This window comes from Anguilla rostrata, chromosome 12 (assembly GCF_018555375.3).
Source record: "Anguilla rostrata isolate EN2019 chromosome 12, ASM1855537v3, whole genome shotgun sequence".
NCBI classification, from domain to species: domain Eukaryota; kingdom Metazoa; phylum Chordata; class Actinopteri; order Anguilliformes; family Anguillidae; genus Anguilla; species Anguilla rostrata.
Window position 1 is genome coordinate 11928834 of NC_057944.1, and position 20135 is coordinate 11948968.

A 20135-nucleotide genomic window follows, 5' to 3' on the forward strand; every position below is an offset into this window, starting at 1 on the left:
CTTTACACACCCCTACAGGCTCAGCTACTCACCTCCACAGATAACACACACACACACACACACACACACACACAGCTTTACACACCCCTACAGGCTCAGCTACTCACCTCCACAGATAACACACACACACACACACACACACAGCTTTACACACCCCTACAGGCTCAGCTACTCACCTCTACAAATACACTCACACACAAACACACACACACACACACACCTCTACAGGCTCAGCTACTCACCTCCACAGATACACACACACACACACACACACACACACCTTTACACACCTCTACAGGTTCAGCTACTCACCTCCACAAATACACACACACACACACACACACACACACACACAGCTTTACACACCTCTACAGGCTCAGCTACTCACCTCCACAGATACCACACACACACACACACACACACAGCTTTACACACCTCTACAGGCTCAGCTACTCACCTCCACAGATACACACACACACACACACACACACACAGCTTTACACACCTCTACAGGCTCAGCTACTCACCTCTACAGATACACTCACACACACACACACACACACACACACACACACACACACACACACACGCACCTTTACACACCTCTACAGGCTCAGCTACTCACCTCTACAAATACACACACGCACACACACACACACCTCTACAGGCTCATTAACACACCTCTACAGATACACTCACACCCCCATATATACACACTCACACCCCTACAGATACACACACACACCTTTACACACCTCTACAGGTTCAACTACACACCCCTACAGATACACCAACTCATCTTTTACCTCTCTACAGGTAAAACAACTCACCTCTACATATCTCCAAATCGCTACACCACATCACCATTACACACCTCTATAGCAGGGATCAGCAACTCACGGTCCTCGAGGGCCAAGAACTGCTGGTTTTCCACCCTCCCTTTGCCTGGGAGTCAGGTGTGAAGACAGTCTGGCCAATCAGTAGCACTAATTACCCAGGAGAAAAGAAAACCAGGGCTGGATTCGAGGGCCAGAGTTGATGATCCCTGCTCTATAGGTACACCAATTAATCTTTACACACCTCTGTGCAGGTACACCAATTCACCTTTACACACCTCTGTGCAGGTACACCACTTCACCTTTACACACCTCTGTACAGGTACACCAATTCACCTTTACACACCTCTGTGCAGGTACACCACTTCACCTTTACACACCTCTGTGCAGGTACACCAATTCACCTTTACACACCTCTGTACAGGTACACCAATTCACCTTTACACACCTCTGTGCAGGTACACCACTTCACCTTTACACACCTCTGTGCAGGTACACCAATTCACCTTTACACACCTCTGTGCAGGTACACCAATTAATCTTTACACACCTCTGTGCAGGTACACCAATTCACCTTTACACACCTCTGTGCAGGTACACCACTTCACCTTTACACACCTCTGTGCAGGTACACCAATTCACCTTTACACACCTCTGTACAGGTACACCAATTCACCTTTACACACCTCTGTGCAGGTACACCAATTCACCTTTACACACCTCTGTGCAGGTACACCAATTCACCTTTACACACCTCTGTACAGGTACACCAATTCACCTTTACACACCTCTGTACAGGTACAGTAATTCACCTTTACACAACTCTGTGCAGGTACACCAATTCACCTTTACACACCTCTGTACAGGTACACCAAATCACCTTTACACACCTCTGTACAGGTACACCAAATCACCTTTACACACCTCTGTTGCAGGTACACCAAATCACCTTTACACACCTCTGTGCAGGTACACCAAATCACCTTTACACACCTCTGTTGCAGGTACACCAAATCACCTTTACACACCTCTGTTGCAGGTACACCAATTCACCTTTACACACCTCTGTTGCAGGTACACAACCCTCCCCGCATCACAAACTGAACTTTTACAGAGGTGCAACACGCACATGACCCTGTAATTCACAGCCTTTTCGGTGATATCACACACCTGTTAACAGCGTGAACGTCACCGGCAAATCTGCAATCCCCCGTGCGCCCTGGAGAGGGCGATCATGTGCCAAAGCTGACGATCGCAGACTAGAGCGGCAGGAAAAGTAATTAAAAGCTTCCTGATTCTCCACCGACAGTGCTGCTCACCAGACCGCATTACGCTTCAGCATCTTCATACGATTCAGAGAAGGCGCCTTCTACCACCTGGCACGCTCATTAAAAAGAGAAGCTAAAAACGATGCTACTTCAGGCACTGTTTCAGAAGGACAGCGCTAGCCACAGAACCCTGCCGCTCAAGTTCAGGTAATTTTTTCTGTTTTTGGGAGCGAGCCGCGAGGAGGAACTCGGTCACCGCGACCCCGTGTCCCGCCCCCCCCGCCGACAGACTCCGCCCCCCCCCCGCCACTGCGAGTCAGCTTCGGCTCCAAAACAACCCCCCCGCCGCCCCCTTCCCCCCACCCGAACGCCACTCCGGTCTACAGGGAGGAGGAGGAGGCCGAAGAAAGAGCGGACAGCAAAGCTTCCCCGAGCCCCCCCCCCCCCCCGAATCAATCACCCGCCACCCCGAGCACCGGCCGGGCTGCGATATTACACGTCGCTCCCAGCAGAGAGAGAGAGAGAGAGAGCGCGGCGCGGGCCGGCCGGCCGACTGCGCCTTCTCAATAACCTCTCAGCCGCAGCAGCGCTGGCAGGGCAGCTCGGCCCCGAGGTGAGGCCCTTTTTTATTTACACACTCATTTCACAGCCAGGCCCCGAAATTGAGACCCTGAACTCTGCCGCGCCTCCAGCCTCAGGAGGACGGCCCGGCCCTTCCCCCCGGAGGACGGAGGGCTACGGAGGCGAACGAGGCGCGCTCCGCACGGGTCCTCCTAGCAATTACACGGCCGGCGTCTGCGGCCGCACGCGGTCCACTGCCCCCTGCTGGCCGTCGGCGGAACGCACGGAGAACGGACTGAAGAGCGTGTCTTTAACTGGACTTTCCAGTGCACTACAATTCAAATGCAGTAACAGCGCGGGATATTACATACAGTGGCATCCATAACGTTTGGGACATATATACATTTTTCTTAATTTGGCTCTGTACTCTACAATTTTACATTTGTAATCAACCAATCCACATGTGATTAAAGTGCAGATTCACTGCCTTTATTAAAGAGAATTTGTACATGTTTTGGCTTCATCGTGTAAAAATGACAGAGCTTTTAATACGCAGACCCCCCAAACATAATGGAGCTCACTATCTAATCAACAGCAAGCCAAATAACCTGTGTGAAAGGGTGATGAGAGCCTTCTGCTCAGGAAGCAGAGGGGATGGAGGGATTCAGAGGGAGGAGTAAGAGTAAGAGGAGTCACGCCAGGAGGAGACTCACCTCTGGCTGACGGCTGTGGCAGGAGGTGGCAGGGGCGGGGGAGGGGACTGGCGGGGAGGGAGGACGTCGTACTCGTCGCTGGGCAGGAGGCCGTTGGCCAGTGGCTGTGGAGAGAAGAGGGGCGGGGCGTGAGAGTGTGGAGAGGAGAGGGGTGGGAAGGAGTGTGAGGGTGTGGAGAGGAGAGGAGAGGAGGAGTGTGTGAGTGTGGAGAGGAGAGAGGAGGCGTGTGAGTGTGGAAAGGAGAGGGGAGGAGTGTGAGAGTGTGCAGAGGAGAGGAGGAGTGGGGAGAGTGGAGAGGAGAGGGGAAGAGTGAGAGAGTGTGGAGAGGAGAGAGGAGTGTGGAAAGGAGTGAGAGTGTAGAGAGGAGAGAGGAGTGTGGAGAGGAGTGAGAGAGTGGAGAGAGGAGAGAGGAGTGTGGAGAGGAGTGAGAGAGTGGAGAGAGGAGTGTGTGAGTGTAGAGAGGAGAGAGGAGGTGGAGTAGGATAGAGAGGAGAGAGGAGTTGTGAGTGTAGAGAGAGAGGAGTGGAAGTGGGGGAGTGATATTTAGATTTTACAATGACCCCCCCCCCCCCCCCCCACCACAGTACGGGACCCCCGCGCTGCGGCTCTGGGTTCGAGAGGGGACTCCGCCGCGCGTGCAGACAGGCTCCTGACGGGTCGCGTCGGGCGTCTGTTATGCGTTTTATACGGCTGCGGACAGTATACTTTAACTGGCCATTCATCACCGACGGCTCCGCATCGCAGGCCGTTAAACAGGCCCTGAGCGCGCGCCGCTCGCTAGCTCTGATTACCGCAGCCCCGGCTATTGATCCCGGGGGAGCGGGCTAGCCGGAACAGCCGTCTTTGTTTGGGGATTGATGGGGGCAGACAGCTAAGGTGCGCGGTTCCAATAAACAGCGGACGTACGCCGCGGACTTAGCCGCCGATACGGAGCGAAGACTGACAGCCTATCCGTCTCAACGAGCGCACTCGATGAAGCTAACGCGCCGACGGACGAGTCAATCTGCCGGGAGAGCCAGACGCGGGACACGCTGCGTACTGCCAACAGGCAAAAGGCGCGGCTACAAGGGCTATGTTCACGCCGGTGGAGCCGGCAGCCATGTTTGATAAGGCTGTCCGCATCAGCAGAGCCGGCGCGTCAGGTTCGCAAAATTTGTCTCGGCTCACGGGCGCGAGAAGTCCCGCCCCCAGGGCCGTTCGGCTCGGTGCTGCCTACTAGGGTCGCGAAGGCTCTGAAATTTCCGGTAAATTCCCCGAAACTTTCCGAAATTTCCCGGAAACAATGAAATTCCCAGAAACTTTTCCCACAAAAAAGTTTCTACTCCTGAATAGCCCTGGAACTGTGCAACCCTACACCCTACAGGAGTTTAGAGCAATTTAAAGACCAGCCTCCGAGCCGGACCGCGGTGGCCGGACCGCGCGGCCGTCGCCCCGGCGACGCTTGGCAGCGCGCACAAAGGCGGCATTGTGCGCGCGCGAGAGAGGCGGCGGACGTGCCGCGCCTGAAAATGGCGCACGTGCGGGGGCTGGGACACGAACGGGGGGGCTTCGCCCGGGACCACGCGCTGAACGGGGGGGCCGCTCTACGGGACCCACGGGGGGGGGCCCCTCGACCCTCCGGCTGAACCGGGCGGACAGACACCCGGTCCCTGGGAGGGCCGGTCGCCCCACGGTCCCAGAGACGAGGGACGGTCGCGGTCCGGTCGGAAAACCGCGCAGACGCATCTGGTCCCCGTCCCCTCCTCGCCTGCCCCCTCACAGGCTCGGCCCTCCGGCCTGCTCGCAGCGGTTTGTCACGAGCGGGACAGGAAGCGCGGGGCGCTGACAAAGCTCTCAGCCCGCGATAGCGCCACGCTAATCCCTGTTGCTAGGTAACCCAAACGAGGAAAAAGTTTTTTTTAGTTTTTCGGTTCTCTCCCCCCCGGACCACTAATACGGATCTGTCAGCAGCCGGCTAAGTGGGCAAGCTGAAAAGCTATTGGATATGAAAGGCAAGTCGCTGGCTGCATTCCTATAGGTCCTCAGGTTTCTAACCCATGTCAATGATGTGCACTGTCCAGGCTCAAGCAGCAAAGCCAGTAAAGGCGCTCAGACACGAGCACGGACTGATCTCTGTGGCTGCGGGTTCGAGCCCCGGCCTAGGCCACGTCTTCCCTGCGGCTGTGGGTTCGAGCCCCGGCCAAGGCGGCATCATCCCTATGGCTGCAGGTTCGAGCCCCGGCCTAGGCCACGTCATCAGCCTGCTGAGACAGGGAGTCCGAGGAGACTTATCCCCGCAGGGGAGGAAAGGGCTTAAGCTGGCAGTGTCACTCCAGCTACAGCTGCATCAGCTGCTCCTAACAACACGCCAGCCGTGCACGGACTAACTAGCGGTTAGCGCTATGACTCGCCTTCGATAAGCGCTAGCTCTCTCCTGCAGTACTGTGCGGTCTGCAGTGTGTAAAATAGCTAGCGACTGTGATTGCAAGTGTGTCAGAGAAGAGCGCCCTCTGCAGGGCTACTGGTGTAAAGGGGGACACTAATTTAGCGCTAATTTGAGCTGCGCAAATGGCAATTTAAAATCCCCCAAAAATTTGCAACAATTCAGTAATGGGTGCGATTTTCAGGAGGCGCTTCTCACCTTGGCGCCCTCGGCGGCGGGTTCCGGCCGCTGGTGACATCGCGCGGCGGTCCTGTCGGCCCGGCCGCCGTGCGGCGGTTTGGGGGAGCGGTCGGCGCCGTGGCGACCGTTGGGCTGGAGGCTCTCCCCCGGGCTCCAGGCCTCCTGAGGAGGGGGAGGAGGGGGGAGGTGGGCGGCGGCCTCGGAGGTGGGGGGGTGGGGCAGCCGGGCGGCACGGCCGTCCGGGGGGACGGGAGGGGGCCGGTCCGGGGGCGGGGGAGGAGGCGGGTCCCTCTGCGGAGGGGGAGGAGCCGGGAGGGGTTTGTCCTGTCTCCGCGACACCCCGGGGGAGGACTGCGTAGAGGACAGAAGAACCGGTCAGACTAAAGGGGAAGGAGAGAAGAGCGCCCCCTGCAGGAAGCGGCCCGCGGCGCGAGGCCGGGAGGTCACCTTGGGGGAGCCCGTGGGGCTGGCGGCCGGCGAGCGGCCCGCGCTCTTCTGGATGATGTCCAGGCGGGGCGGGACGGGCGGCAGGGTGAGGTGCTGGATGCTGGCAGGGTCCAGCGGTGACCTCTTGCGCTGGGACACGGGGGATGAGCTCGGAGACATCCCCGGGGAACTCTGCCTGTCCGTACACTGGACACCAACACCACCCTCATCAGCTATTACTCATACTCCTGTCACTCTTAAACAGTCCTTCCCAAAAAAAACATTACTATCTCTGCACAGCATATTTACACATGTAAATGAATCATCTTGACTGACTTGACCAAACTGACTTGAAAACTGAAAACCAATACCAATCCGTCAAGTTTGAACATATTTCAAGAGTGCAGAGTCCATGAGAAGCAGGTGTGGAAACTTTGCATTAACCTTTTACCTTTAAGGTCTGATACAAACACAGGGGTCCTTTCATTTCAGAAAAGGATTAGTACAGCAATGAAAGAGCTGCCTGATAACCCAGTTCTCTATTCAGCCTGCAGCTTTGGAATGACACCACTTTTCTGTTCAGCTAATTAACACAAAAATTCTTTCACTGTAGAAAAAAGAACACTTAGCTAAATCTGCTTTTTAAACTTTTTTTAAACATTTTTTTTCTGTATTTGTATCTCACATGGATAGAATTTTCTCCTACTAAACAGACTTCAAATTGACAGCTGGTGCACTCTGGGAAATGGGATACATTTCTCTTCTGCTATACCTCAGCACCGCAATGTTGTTTTTACTGTCATAAGTATGACAATGACTACAAAGGGCACATTTAAAACTGCCCCATGATTTATTTTTCATTCTGTTGTTCATTAATCTTACTTCAGCAGATGCCAGTAAAATCTATTTTTTTTCTTGATCTAACAATCATCTTATTCCCTGTGTCCAGGCCTTATACCTCAGAAAGAAGGCCATGTCTGCATTCTGCAAGTGAAAGTGAAATGGATCTCTAGGTTCAGTTGACCGGAATGGAATGAAATGGATTTCTAGGCAGCTGAATGGAATGGAATTTATTGCTAGGTTCAGTCGACTGGAATGGAATGGACTTCTAGGTTCAGTTGACTGGGATGGAAAGGAATGGATTTCTAGGTTCAGCTGAATGGAATGGAATGTATTTCTAGGTTCAGTTGAATGGAATTGATTTCTAGGTCCAGCTGAATGGAACGAACTGGAATGGATTTCGAGGTTCAGTTGAATGCAATGGAATGGAATGGATTTCTATGTTCAGCTGAATGGAATGGAATGGATTTCTAGGTTCAGCTGAATGGAATGGAATGGATTTCTAGGTTCAGTTGAATTCAATGGAAGAATGGATTTATGGATTTTTTAGTCTGTTGCACCCCTGAATGAGCGGAATTTGATTTCTGAGGGGTTCAGCCCCTTGAGTGGTAACATCTCTCCTCCAGGTTCCCTGGGTGGGACTGCACTGCAGCCGATCCTGAAGGGGGCTGTGAGGGCAGGAGAGCGCCTCAAGGTCCTCAGCCAACATGTGAGAACTACACCTTCTGATGTCATCACGAGACCGTTCAAGACCAAGCCCACTCAGCCACTGCTGAGACATGCTCAGGTCATGACATGGGCGACTGAAGTTGCCAACCACGGAAGCTGCTCTGGCTGTCCGCGTCGCAGCGAGGAAGTCATGCAAACGCTGAGACAGGCTGCCTGAGATGGGTCTCACGGCCCTTCGATCTCAGCAGCTGGACAGGAGCATGGGATCAGCGCTCACGGCTCCTCAGACCTCCTGAGAACGCAAGGGCAGGCCCAGAGTAGCATGCCTTCACAGAGAGAAAGACTCCACTCAGCACAAACCTGCACTGAGAACAACCCTGCTCTGAGCATGAGTCATCACAGAGAGCGAGCTTTCACAGAGAGCAAGCCTCTCACAGAGCCTCAAGCCTCCACATGACTCAAAGAGACCATGACTCAGAGAGGCTATGGGTTGCATCAATGCAACGGAACCCCGCATCTTTAACAGGATGAGCCACCCGACAGCCCGACGCACACACACTCCTGAAAACCCGGAATGAACGCTGTGCGCTGTACGCTCGTACGATCAAAGTAACCACGCACACATTGCCCGAGTACGTCGCCGACCGCAGGAAACGCGCTGGAGCGATGGGATCTGAGGCGGCGGAGATTGCGCACAGCTGCGTCCCTGCGAGACACATGCGTTTAATGCGCCGTCATCTGCAGGGGGGCCTCCCCACACGACCCAGCGCTCTCTGCCTAAGAGGAACATATCCAGACTTAAACTGGACACATGCGCCCAAACAACAGCCCAGCGGGGGCGGGTCCAACATCTTCTAGCACTTAGGGGGGAATGATCGCTACACGGCAGAGCCGCCAGACTTACGGCGTCCGCTCTGGTATTAATAACGAAGCTTCCCGTCAAACTATTTTAAGAACGGGAGAGCTCTCTCTCGACCTTTCACGAGAACAAAAGACCATCGCGGCGGCCATCTGGCACCGGGCGTTTCTGAGCCCCGACGAGAGCCTCCGGGCTGAACATTAATTATCACCAGATCGTCAGAGAGAGAGAAGGCTGCTGAATTGGCGATGAACTGCGCTGCGTCGCGGACGCGCCGCAGAAAGATCACGACGCCACCTCGTCTTCAGATTTCTGAGAAGCGCTCGTGTGCCAAAGCGCACCGGGTGCACACATTTCGACATGTACACAAACTCTCGGCATGTCGGAATGGATTTCCTGATGGGCTCAGTGCAAATCCACCACGATATTCATTACTCATCCGGGAACCATGACCCGGGTCCTCTCTTCTCCGCGGATATTTACATGCTCAGCGAGCTTCCTTAGCCAGCGCGACTCACCGAGTCTCATCACGCCACGGACGAAGAGGCCCATTCTGCCCAGCCACCATTTTACACTTCTCGCTGTACAACAAAGCTTCCCATTATGGATTCGAACCCCAATCTTTCCGTTTGCTTACAAGTCTGAGCCTGTATTTGTCCTTGCACCCATTATCCAGGTTATATCCTCTCCCTCATCCTCCCTCATCCCAGAGAATTACTCAGCGAAGGACAAACAGTCAGACTCAAAGAGAGCGCACACGCACGGCCTCTCTTAGCATTCCGCAGAGCCCCCACAGACATGCGCTCCTCATTTAGCAGGGATGAAATGACAGAAAAGGAACAGATCTGCACACACGGGCCCCAGCAGGAACGGGTCTGGAGGCAGGACAGCCAAGGCAATGGGCGGGTGCACACACACATACACGCACACACACACACACACAACGCACCACAATGCACCACAACAACACCACGCACATACACACACCACAACCAACCACACATACACACACACACCACACCATACACACAGCACGACACACACACACACACACACACACACCACACACATACACCCGCACCACACACACCATACACACACACACCACACACATACACGCACACACACACGCACAGCAACACACATACACGCAACACAACACCCGCATAACACACGCACAGCACCACACAGACATGCAGACACAAACACGCACCCACACACACACACACACACAAGACACCAACACACACGCAACACACACTACACGACAGCGACAACACACACATACACACAGATACACACACAGACAGCAACACACACACACACACACACACACACACAAGCAAGCAACACCTGCATAAACACACACGCACAAGCACGCACACAGACATGCAGACACACACACGCACCCACACACACACACACACACGCACAGACACACACACAGTCACACACATGCATGCAGACACACACAGACAAACACACATACATACACAAAGACACACACGCAGACAAGCAGACACACACACACACACACACACACACACACACAGGATCGATGCGGACGCGTGGACAGACTGCAGAGGGGATACCTCGCAATCAAAGGGAAGGGATTAAAGGGCTTTTGGCGAAGCAATCAATGCTTTCCCTCACCTTTAACTTAACCTTCCCTCTTCAAACACACAAGCAGCACAGGTTTTATGTTAGCAATCGGCTCCTGAGAAGGGTCAGCACTTACAGTAAAGGGAACCAGGGATGGTTTTTTGAGCAGCGAGAAGTGTTTATCAGCAAACTTTGAAAGAGACCTTCATGCGGGGTATGGTGCCCAAAGCTTCGGACAGACAGTCAATATCACTAAAACAGGAGGTGCAGAGATATCTGTGCCAAAGAAACTCAAAGCGCCAAGGAGCTTCTACACCAGGAAGCACGGATACTACTTTGAGCAGATAGTCCTAAAGCGCACTCAGTCCCTGACATTATCAGAGAGACAGACAGACACTGCCGTCCATGCTGTCAGACAGGAAGTGAGCATCACAGACAGACACTACCTGCCACGCTGTCAGACAGGAAGTGAGCATCACAGACAGACAGACACTGCCTGTCACGCTGTCAGACAGGAAGTGAGCATCACAGACAGACAGACACTACCCGCCACGCTGTCAGACAGGAAGTGAGCATCACAGACAGACAGACACTACCTGCCACGCTGTCAGACAGGAAGTGAGCATCACAGACAGACAGACACTACCTGCCACGCTGTCAGACAGGAAGTGAGCATCACAGACAGACAGACACTACCTGCCAACGCGTCAGCAGGAATGAGCATCACAGACAGACAGACACTACCTGCCACGCTGTCAGACAGGAAGTGAGCATCACAGACAGACAGACACTACCTGCCACGCTGTCAGACAGGAAGTGAGCATCACAGACAGACACTGCCTGCCACGCTGTCAGACAGGAAGTGAGCATCACAGACAGACAGACACTGCCTGCCACGCTGTCAGACAGGAAGTGAGCATCACAGACAGACAGACACCACCTGCCACGCTGTCAGACAGGAAGTGAGCATCACAGACAGACAGACACTACCTGCCACGCTGTCAGACAGGAAGTGAGCATCACAGACAGACAGACACTGCCTGCCACGCTGTCAGACAGGAAGTGAGCATCACAGACAGACAGACACTACCTGCCACGCTGTCAGACAGGAAGTGAGCATCAGAGACAGACAGACACTACCTGCCACGCTGTCAGACAGGAAGTGAGCATCACAGACAGACAGACACTACCTGCCACGCTGTCAGACAGGAAGTGAGCATCACAGACAGACAGACACTACCTGCCACGCTGTCAGACAGGAAGTGAGCATCACAGACAGACAGACACTACCTGCCACGCTGTCAGACAGGAAGTGAGCATCACAGACAGACAGACAGACACTACCTGCCACGCTGTCAGACAGGAAGTGAGCATCACAGACAGACAGACACTACCTGCCACGCTGTCAGACAGGAAGTGAGCATCAGAGACAGACAGACACTACCTGCCACGCTGTCAGACAGGAAGTGAGCATCACAGACAGACAGACACTACCTGCCACGCTGTCAGACAGGAAGTGAGCATCACAGACAGACAGACACTACCTGCCACGCTGTCAGACAGGAAGTGAGCATCACAGACAGACAGACACTACCTGCCACGCTGTCAGACAGGAAATGCACATTAGACAGACAGACAGACACTACCTGCCATGCTGTCAGACAGGAAGTGTGCATCACAGACAGAGAGACAGACACTACCCGCCACACAGTCAGACAGGAAGTGAGCATCACAGACAAACACAGACAGACACTACCCGCCACGCTGTCAGACAAGAAGTGTGCATCACAGACAGTCAGACACTACCTGCCACACTGCCAGACAGGAAGCGGATATCAGACAGACAGACAGACAGACAGTACCTGCCATGCCGTCAGACAGGAAGTGCACATCAGGTGACCGCAAGGCTCAATTTTCACATCCTTGTCGTTCTCTGCGCAGATCTTACACAGCTGAAATGTGGAGCCCATTTCACAGTACAACTCATACTGCTCCTGAGAGAGAGATAGAGAGAGAGAGAAAAAGAGGGTGATTGCTGTGTTTATTATCATTATGATTATTAGTTTTTCTTCTTGTGGGCCATTATTGAGTGTAATGGTTCCATAAAATCTTGACGATCCAATATGCTTCTATGAAGGCAGTAAAGTCTGGCTTTGAAAAGAGAAAAAAGCAAACACACATCCCCCCCTTACAGTGGGTACCTGAGCAGGACTCTCCTCTCAGCCAATGGCGTTCCACTCACCTGCGTGACCTTGAAGAGATGCTAACTGAGTTCCACTCACCAGGGTGACCTTGAAGAGATGCTAACTGAGTTCCACTCACCAGGGTGACCTTGAAGAGATGCTAACTGAGTTCCACTCACCTGCGTGACCTTGACGAGATGCTAACTGAGTTCCACTCACCTGCGTGACCTTGAAGAGGTGCTAACTGAGTTCCGCTCACCTGCGTGACCTTGAAGAGGTGCTAACTGAGTTCCACTCACCTGCGTGACCTTGAAGAGGTGCTAACTGAGTTCCACTCACCTGCGTGACCTTGAAGAGGTGCTAACTCAGTTCCACTCACCTGCGTGACCTTGAAGAGGTGCTAACTGAGTTCCACTCACCTGCGTGACCTTGAAGAGGTGCTAACTGAGTTCCACTCACCTGCGTGACCTTGAAGAGATGCTAACTGAGTTCCACTCACCTGCGTGACCTTGAAGAGATGCTAACTGAGTTCCGCTCACCTGCGTGACCTTGATGTGGTCGTAAGGCGTGGGTTCGCAGAGGCCGGTCAGGTCCGGGTTGTAGCTGCGTCCGTCGGGGTACAGGTAGCTACGGGAAGAACAGGCGTCCGGTCACACGCGCTGTGGCAGACACAGCTCTCTCTCTCTCTCTCTCTCTCTCTCTCTCTCCGCCGCTCGCCCCGGCTCACCCTCAGCGCGCGACGGATCGCGTGCGCTACCGGGGCAGACGGCGGCGCTAATGCCTTTTCACGCACCGCTGCGTTCCTGGCGTATCCCTTACCCGCGACCGCGAGCGGGAGGCCCGGCTCAAATCCCTCAGCAATTAATGACTGCCAGAAAAAGGTCATTAGAGGCTTTTACTGTCTGCGCAGGGATGTGAGCCAACCTGGAAACGAGGGAGGGAGGGCTTCTCCCCCACCGCGGGATTCATTCACAAAATTAATTCCCTATATCAGTTTAATGTGATCACTGGCGAAGGTGGAGAGGAAGGGCCGCATAATTCAATGGAGACCGTGGAGGCGTGCGGGGCTTGTGCTGCCGAGCTATAAAATCTCATCTTTCAGGTGTTCTGCAGAGGACGCTGATCAAATGAATCCTCGGGGTGCGATACAAAGACAGGAGACTCGAAAGCGAACCTGGAGTTCAGAACCAGAGCCCGCTCTGAACGATGACGCGAAACGGCACGAGGAGCGCTTCACAGGGACGCGGTCGGGCGCGCGGGCGGCCTGCTAAAGAGACGCGCTTACGCACCGCGCCGCGTCGCAGAAAAACCCGCTCGTCCATTCCTCTTCCTCTCCTCTGTCAGAAAAACGACGAACGGAGACGGGCCCGGGCGACATTCGCCAAAAGCGCTCGGTTTTTTTCTTCTTCTTCTTCCGCAAAGCTTTAAAATGCCAAAGAATACAAAAGAGCGGCGGATTGATGCCCGCGTTCCGGCGGGGAGATGGAGGAGGAGTCGGCCGTGGCGAACGCGCGGCCGCATTCTCTCCCCTTATCGGAGCCCGCCACCGGTCGCCAGCTCCATTGTCTTCCCTGTATTTCTTTTTAATTGCGCCGGTTATCTTGAATAAATAGAGTGACAGCCCCCCGAATCTTTCCTTTACCGGGGCCCGGCGGGGTCGTGTTCGCGGTAATAGATTTCTCCTGCCGAAAGCCTACCGCAGCCTGTTCTGGACACACTTCTAATCTGTCAATCCTCCGGTGTAAAAATATACTGGGCCTGTAATGATCCCTGTATACCCGTGAAAACGTGTCCGTTGATCCATGTAACGTTTGTGCGATTAATGTTTTGTTTCAAAAGAAAGCAGCTGAGACGGTTGATTTGGGCACCTTTTCACTGTAACCTAATAAACTACTCATTTTCTGCATGGGAATCACCTGAAATTCTTGGCTCAGTGCTTTCTGGAATACATAATTTTCCACTCACTGAACAAGGGGCTGAAGAGGAAGTGAATGAGGATGTGGAATATGTGTTCACTCAGTCATATTCCACATCCTCATTCACTTCCTCAGCGTTCACTCAGTCATATTCCACATTCTCATTCACCTCCTCTCCGTTCAGTCAGTCATATTCCACATCCTCATTCACTTCCTCACCATTCACTCAGTCATATTCCACATCCTCATTCACTTCCTCACCCTTCACTCAGTCATATTCCACATCCTCATTCACTTCCTCACCATTCACTCAGTCATATTCCACATCCTGAGGAAGTGAATGAGAATGTGGAATATGAATGAGTGAATGGTGAGGAAGTGAATGAGGATGTGGAATATGAATGAGTGAATGGTGAGGAAGTGAATGAGGATGTGGAATATGACTGAGTGAATGGAGAGGAAGTGAATGAGGATGTGGAATATGAATGAGTGATCGGTGAGGAAGTGAATGAGGATGTGGAATATGACTGAGTGAACGGAGAGGAAGTGAATGAGGATGTGGAATATGACTGAGTGAACGGAGAGGAAGTGAATGAGGATGTGGAATATGACTGAGTGAACGGAGAGGAAGTGAATGAGAATGTGGAATATGACTGAGTGAACGGAGAGGAAGTGAATGAGGATGTGGAATATGACTGAGTGAACGCTGAGGAAGTGAATGTGGATGTGGAATATGACTGAGTGAAGGGTGAGGAAGTGAATGAGAATGTGGAATATGACTGAGTGAAGGGTGAGGAAGTGAATGAGAATGTGGAATATGACTGAGTGAAGGGTGAGGAAGTGAATGAGAATGTGGAATATGACTGAGTGAAGGGTGAGGAAGTGAATGAGCATGTGGAATATGACTGAGTGAAGGGTGAGGAAGTGAATGAGAATGTGGAATACGACTGAGTGAACGCTGAGGAAGTTAAGGGGTGAGTGCAGCGAGGGGGGAGGGAGGGAGGGAGAGAGACGTACAAGCCTTCTCTGCAGCCGTCGATAAGGGCCTGGAACAGCGGCTTGTTGGGGGGGATGGTCTGCAGGATGTTGCTGTCGTTGGTGACGTAGCCGATGGCCCACTGGCCCAGCCGCGTGCAGCTCAGCCTGAAGATGTAGCTGTGGAGAGAGAGAGAGAGAGAGAAGGGGAGAGACAGAGAGACAGAGAGAGAGAGAGAGAGAGAGAGAGACAGAGAGACAAAGAGAGAGATGAAAAGAGTTGAGTCAGAGGCTCCGCCCCTCTGGCTGTGATTGGATGAAAGCCGCTGGCACGGAGGTGAGTAATCGGGACTCTGAGCAATGGTGGGGCCTGGGAGCTGGCAGGAGCAGCACAATGTCCTCCAGGCCAGTTAACCACAGCGCTATTTTAAGATTCAACTGGGCATGTGCCATACAGTTCACACAAGCAAGAAAAACCATGCAATTTTACAACAGGAAATGACCAAACGACTCCACCCCACAGCCCCGAGGAAGGGAGCAGAGACACTCACAGGTGACACAGAGGCATTGCTCAGGTGCGAGTCTCATCTTTCCTACGCCTAAACAGCACGACTTCTTAAATCAAAGCAGACACTAAATCTTCAGATACTCCCTGAAAGAAAAAGCTGATCCGGTAATGAATAGCCTTGGGAATCATGGGATAGCGGGACCACACAGGTGACCACACAGGTGACCAATCAAACAGCCATACAGGGCCAGTGGAGTGGAGGCAGTAGTGCAGACAGACCCTGACGCGTCGCTAACGGTGAGCCGACGCGGCGGTTCGTAGCGCGCTGGCTAACGAGGAAAGCGAACGCGTCGGAGGACGAGTGCCTCGTCTCGGCACGACGGTCGGAAAGCTACTCGACGGTGACCTGTGACCTTTAAAAACGGAACCGAGAGGACGAAACCATGGTAACATCTATGTTCATATATGTCTGTTTGACCGTTTCACATCCATGTTCATTCGTCCAATTAATTTTGCTCCTCAAAAAGAAAAGTACTTTTTTGTTTGAGCTGAGTGTGGCTGGGCAACAATTTCCACTACTTACAATGCAGCAGAGAATCAGACATTAATAAATAACTCTCCTCACGAACTGCAAAAATGAACTGAATACAATTCATAATTATTCATCCCGTCACAAAAGCTAGCGCAACGCGCCGCCACCGCAAGCCATTGTGTGTTTAAAAGTGCTAATGGTGCGCTAACGGGCTAGTGTGAGAATTCACACGGAGAGCCTGAGTCAAAGGCTAAGCCCAGCCCAGCAGCCGTTAGAAAGCGCCGCGCGGCTAAGCACAAAGGCTAACGGGCGCCGCGCGTTTCATCGCGCTCCTGGCACGTCTGTCCTCGTCATTCGCTATTTGTTTAAGCGCCTCCTGTGTCTAGTTAACTTATTTCGCCGGGGCTGGGTTTGAAATAAGAAACCCGAAAATTCACGGGGTGCTTTGTACGTTTGCGAGGCGAACAAAAAAAAAACCGTTCCGTCATAGCTACATGTCCGCCGGCGGCTACCCGACACGCGACGGCGCGAGCGCTGGCGAGGCGCGGCGGTGATTTAGAGGTAACTTTAAGAGTTTGGGCTATGACAAGATTTAAACTCTGTTCCGGAAACTGTAAAGGCCCCCGGCTTCATCCATAATGCATTACGGGCCATCCGTTTTTTTTCAGAGATACCGGCTTTATTTCCTCTCTCTCTCTCTCTCTCTCTCTCTCTCTCTCTCTCTCTCTTTCTCTCTCTCTCTCTCTCTCTCTCTCTTTCTCTGCGGCTGTCGTCGGCGACTACCTCGGGAGGAAAAAATAGCGCTCGGGAGACAAAATGGCTCCGTTAATTTATCTCCCATCCGGAAAGCTCCGGGGACAGCTGCCTCTCCCGGCGTTTGGGGGGGTGGGGGGGGGGGGAACGCTATCTGTGTGGAGTGATTCAGAGGAGAGAATCCGGAGCGGACCACCCACCCAGGCCAAAAGCAGGAAAAAGCGATGAATCACCAATGAAAACAAAGGCCTGAGTCGCATCGCTATCCTCACCCCCCCCCCCACACCCCTTCCCATCTGTTAGGATAAAGAGGAAAGCTTCAATTCTCATGACTCAGGCTTTGTGTAGCCGTCCCGAACTGCCTCCACACAGCTGAATAAGCGCCCGGTGTCCTCAGCCGCAGAGATAGCCCCTCTTGAACCCCGCCGCCGCCCGTCCCCGTCCTGTCACGCCCGTAATAAAATGGCCCTAATCTTCAGCTAACGTGCTAATTTCCTCGGCCTGCTCCGTCTGGGGTCGTAATTAAACGAGCGGCCTTAGGAGATGTCCCTGTCCCGCCTCGCTCGCTAAATGGCCGTCTGTGCGCTTCGCTGGCTTTAATGAGCTGCTGTCTCTGTCCCCCCCCCCGTACCCGGCGGCACGGTGACACGTGACCGCAGCAAGACCACAGGCCGCACTAATCTACCCAGGACATGACTGGCAAGGCCGGAGCAATCTACCCCCGAGGAAACTTATGAGACCACACTTATCTATCCGGTACTGGCAAGGCCGGAGAAATCTACCCGTAAGGAAACTTATGAGGCCATACCAATATATCCAGTACATGACTGGCAAGGCCAGAGCAATCTACCCTGAAGAAACTTATGAGGACCAATATTATCCGTACGCAAGGCCGAGAATCTACCTAAGAACTATGGGCAACCCAATACCAGTACATGACTGGCAAGGCCAGAGCAATCTACCCTGAGGAAACTTATGAGGGCAAAGTAATCTACCACAGACAAGATTGGCAAGGCTAGAGCAATCTACCCCCGAGGAAACTCACAAGGACAACGTAATCTACCCCAGACAAGATTGGCAGGACCGCAATAAGCCACCCCTGAGGAAACCAACGAGGGCAAAGTCATCTACCGCAGACGAGACGGGCGAGGCCAGAGCAATCTACCCCAGAAGAGGCGCGGAGGGAGCGTCGGCGGTTTCGGAGCCGTACCTGCCTGGCTTGTTGAGGTACTTCTGCAGTCGCGCCTTCACCTCGTCGTACGTCAGGAAGGCCATGTAGCCGGGGTGAGTCACCGCCAGGAAATTCCAGTTTCGGAGGATGGAGCCCCAGGGCTGGAGGGGAGGGGAGGGGGAGAGAGAGAAGTGCACGCGTGACCGTGTGTTAAAGGAAGAGCTCCAGGCGCCGTTCTCCCCAGGCAACTTTTTCCCCTCATTTAATCAGCAAATAAGAAGACGAGGGAAGATGAATCCCCTTCATATCCACAACCAATCGATACGTCAAGCAGCTACACGACGGCGACTATTAACAAAAGAAAGAATGGCACCATAGTGTTTCTGGGATGCAGGGAAGAAGACGGACAGATTTAAGCACTGGGTCGCTACAGTTGCTGTTAGCATCATTGTGTTTTCTGCTATTTGCGCTGATGTTTTGCCATTACTCCGCGCAGACATTTGCAGTTAAAAGCACTGTGCCTAATGAAACCTGACTGATTGAGCTAAGAGCCATTGGCTTGACGTGCGCTCAGGCCATTAGCTTAAACCACATTATGGCCTAAGCAAAAAAAGGGTGGGATCGATGAGGATCCGGAGCGACAGGTTAACAACCATCAATTAGCAACAAAAAAAAACACGATGAAGACGAAGCTAATGCGGGCTCCGGTCGTTCGGCGCTGTTGACAGCGCTCAGGCTGGCACAGGGTTCCAGGCATAACTCGCGCCGCGGTTTGGAAATGCGGTTCGTTCCATTAGCGCATTTCGCTAATGAGCAGCATGCGACATATGGACGCGGCACAGCTTCTCGCCTCCGAGGCGCATTCCAATTCCCCCACACCCCCCCCCACCACCCCACCCCCCCACTCACTCACTCCCACCCCCAGGATTCACACCCAATTAGTGAGTCAGGGCCTGCTGGGCCCCCCTGCAGATGTTGGCAGACAGGATTACCGTCTCCCAGGAGATGCGGTGTGACGCGCCCCCACATCACCAGGAATCTGGGCCACCGTTGCGCTGCCGCATGACTCACCTCCCAGGCTTGTACAAATGTAGCCTTATGAGGCATGCTTCTGGAAAGCATGCAACAGGACTGCATGCATCTGAAAAACATGCAACAGGACGGTATGCATCTGGAAAGCATGCAACAAGACTGCATGCATCTGGAAAGCATGCAACAGGACTGCATGCATCTGGAAAGCATGCAACAGGACTGCATGCATCTGGAAAGCATGCAACAGGACTGCATGCTTCTGGAAAGCATGCAACAAGACTGCATGCATCTGGAAAGCATGCAACAGGACCGCATGCATCTGGAAAGCATGCAACAGGACCGCACGCATCTGGAAAGCATGCAACAGGACTGCATGCATCTGGAAAGCATGCAACAGGACCGCACACATCTGGAAAGCATGCAACAGGACTGCATGCATCTGAAAAGCATGCAACAGGACTGCATGCATCTGGAAAGCATGCAACAGGACCGCACGCATCTGGTAAGCATGCAACAGGACTGCATGCATCTGGAAAGCATGCAACAGGACGGCATGCCTCAGGATGGCAAGCATCCATTCTCTGAGTATGGTAGATGCGCGCAAACAACATGTTCATTGAGGTGGGATGGGAAGGTAAAAAAAAGTTCCCCCTTACAGTGAAAAAAAACCATCGAAACAGCCATCAAAA

The 20135-nt window shown here is 53.2% G+C and overlaps 1 protein-coding gene across 1 annotated transcript in view; it reads right to left on the reverse strand.

The window, feature by feature from the left end:
- LOC135236764 (E3 ubiquitin-protein ligase CBL-B-like) overlaps positions 1 to 20135 on the reverse strand; it is a 73131-nt gene that overhangs the window by 10426 nt on the left and 42570 nt on the right. The window contains exons 6-12 of the mRNA XM_064303293.1: positions 18454 to 18575; positions 15493 to 15630; positions 13099 to 13186; positions 12218 to 12370; positions 6428 to 6631; positions 5999 to 6331; positions 3379 to 3482 (exon numbers count right to left, since the gene is read on the reverse strand). Of these exons, the coding sequence (XP_064159363.1) occupies positions 3379 to 3482; positions 5999 to 6331; positions 6428 to 6631; positions 12218 to 12370; positions 13099 to 13186; positions 15493 to 15630; positions 18454 to 18575 (1142 nt within the window). The remainder of the gene's footprint in view (positions 1 to 3378; positions 3483 to 5998; positions 6332 to 6427; positions 6632 to 12217; positions 12371 to 13098; positions 13187 to 15492; positions 15631 to 18453; positions 18576 to 20135) is intronic.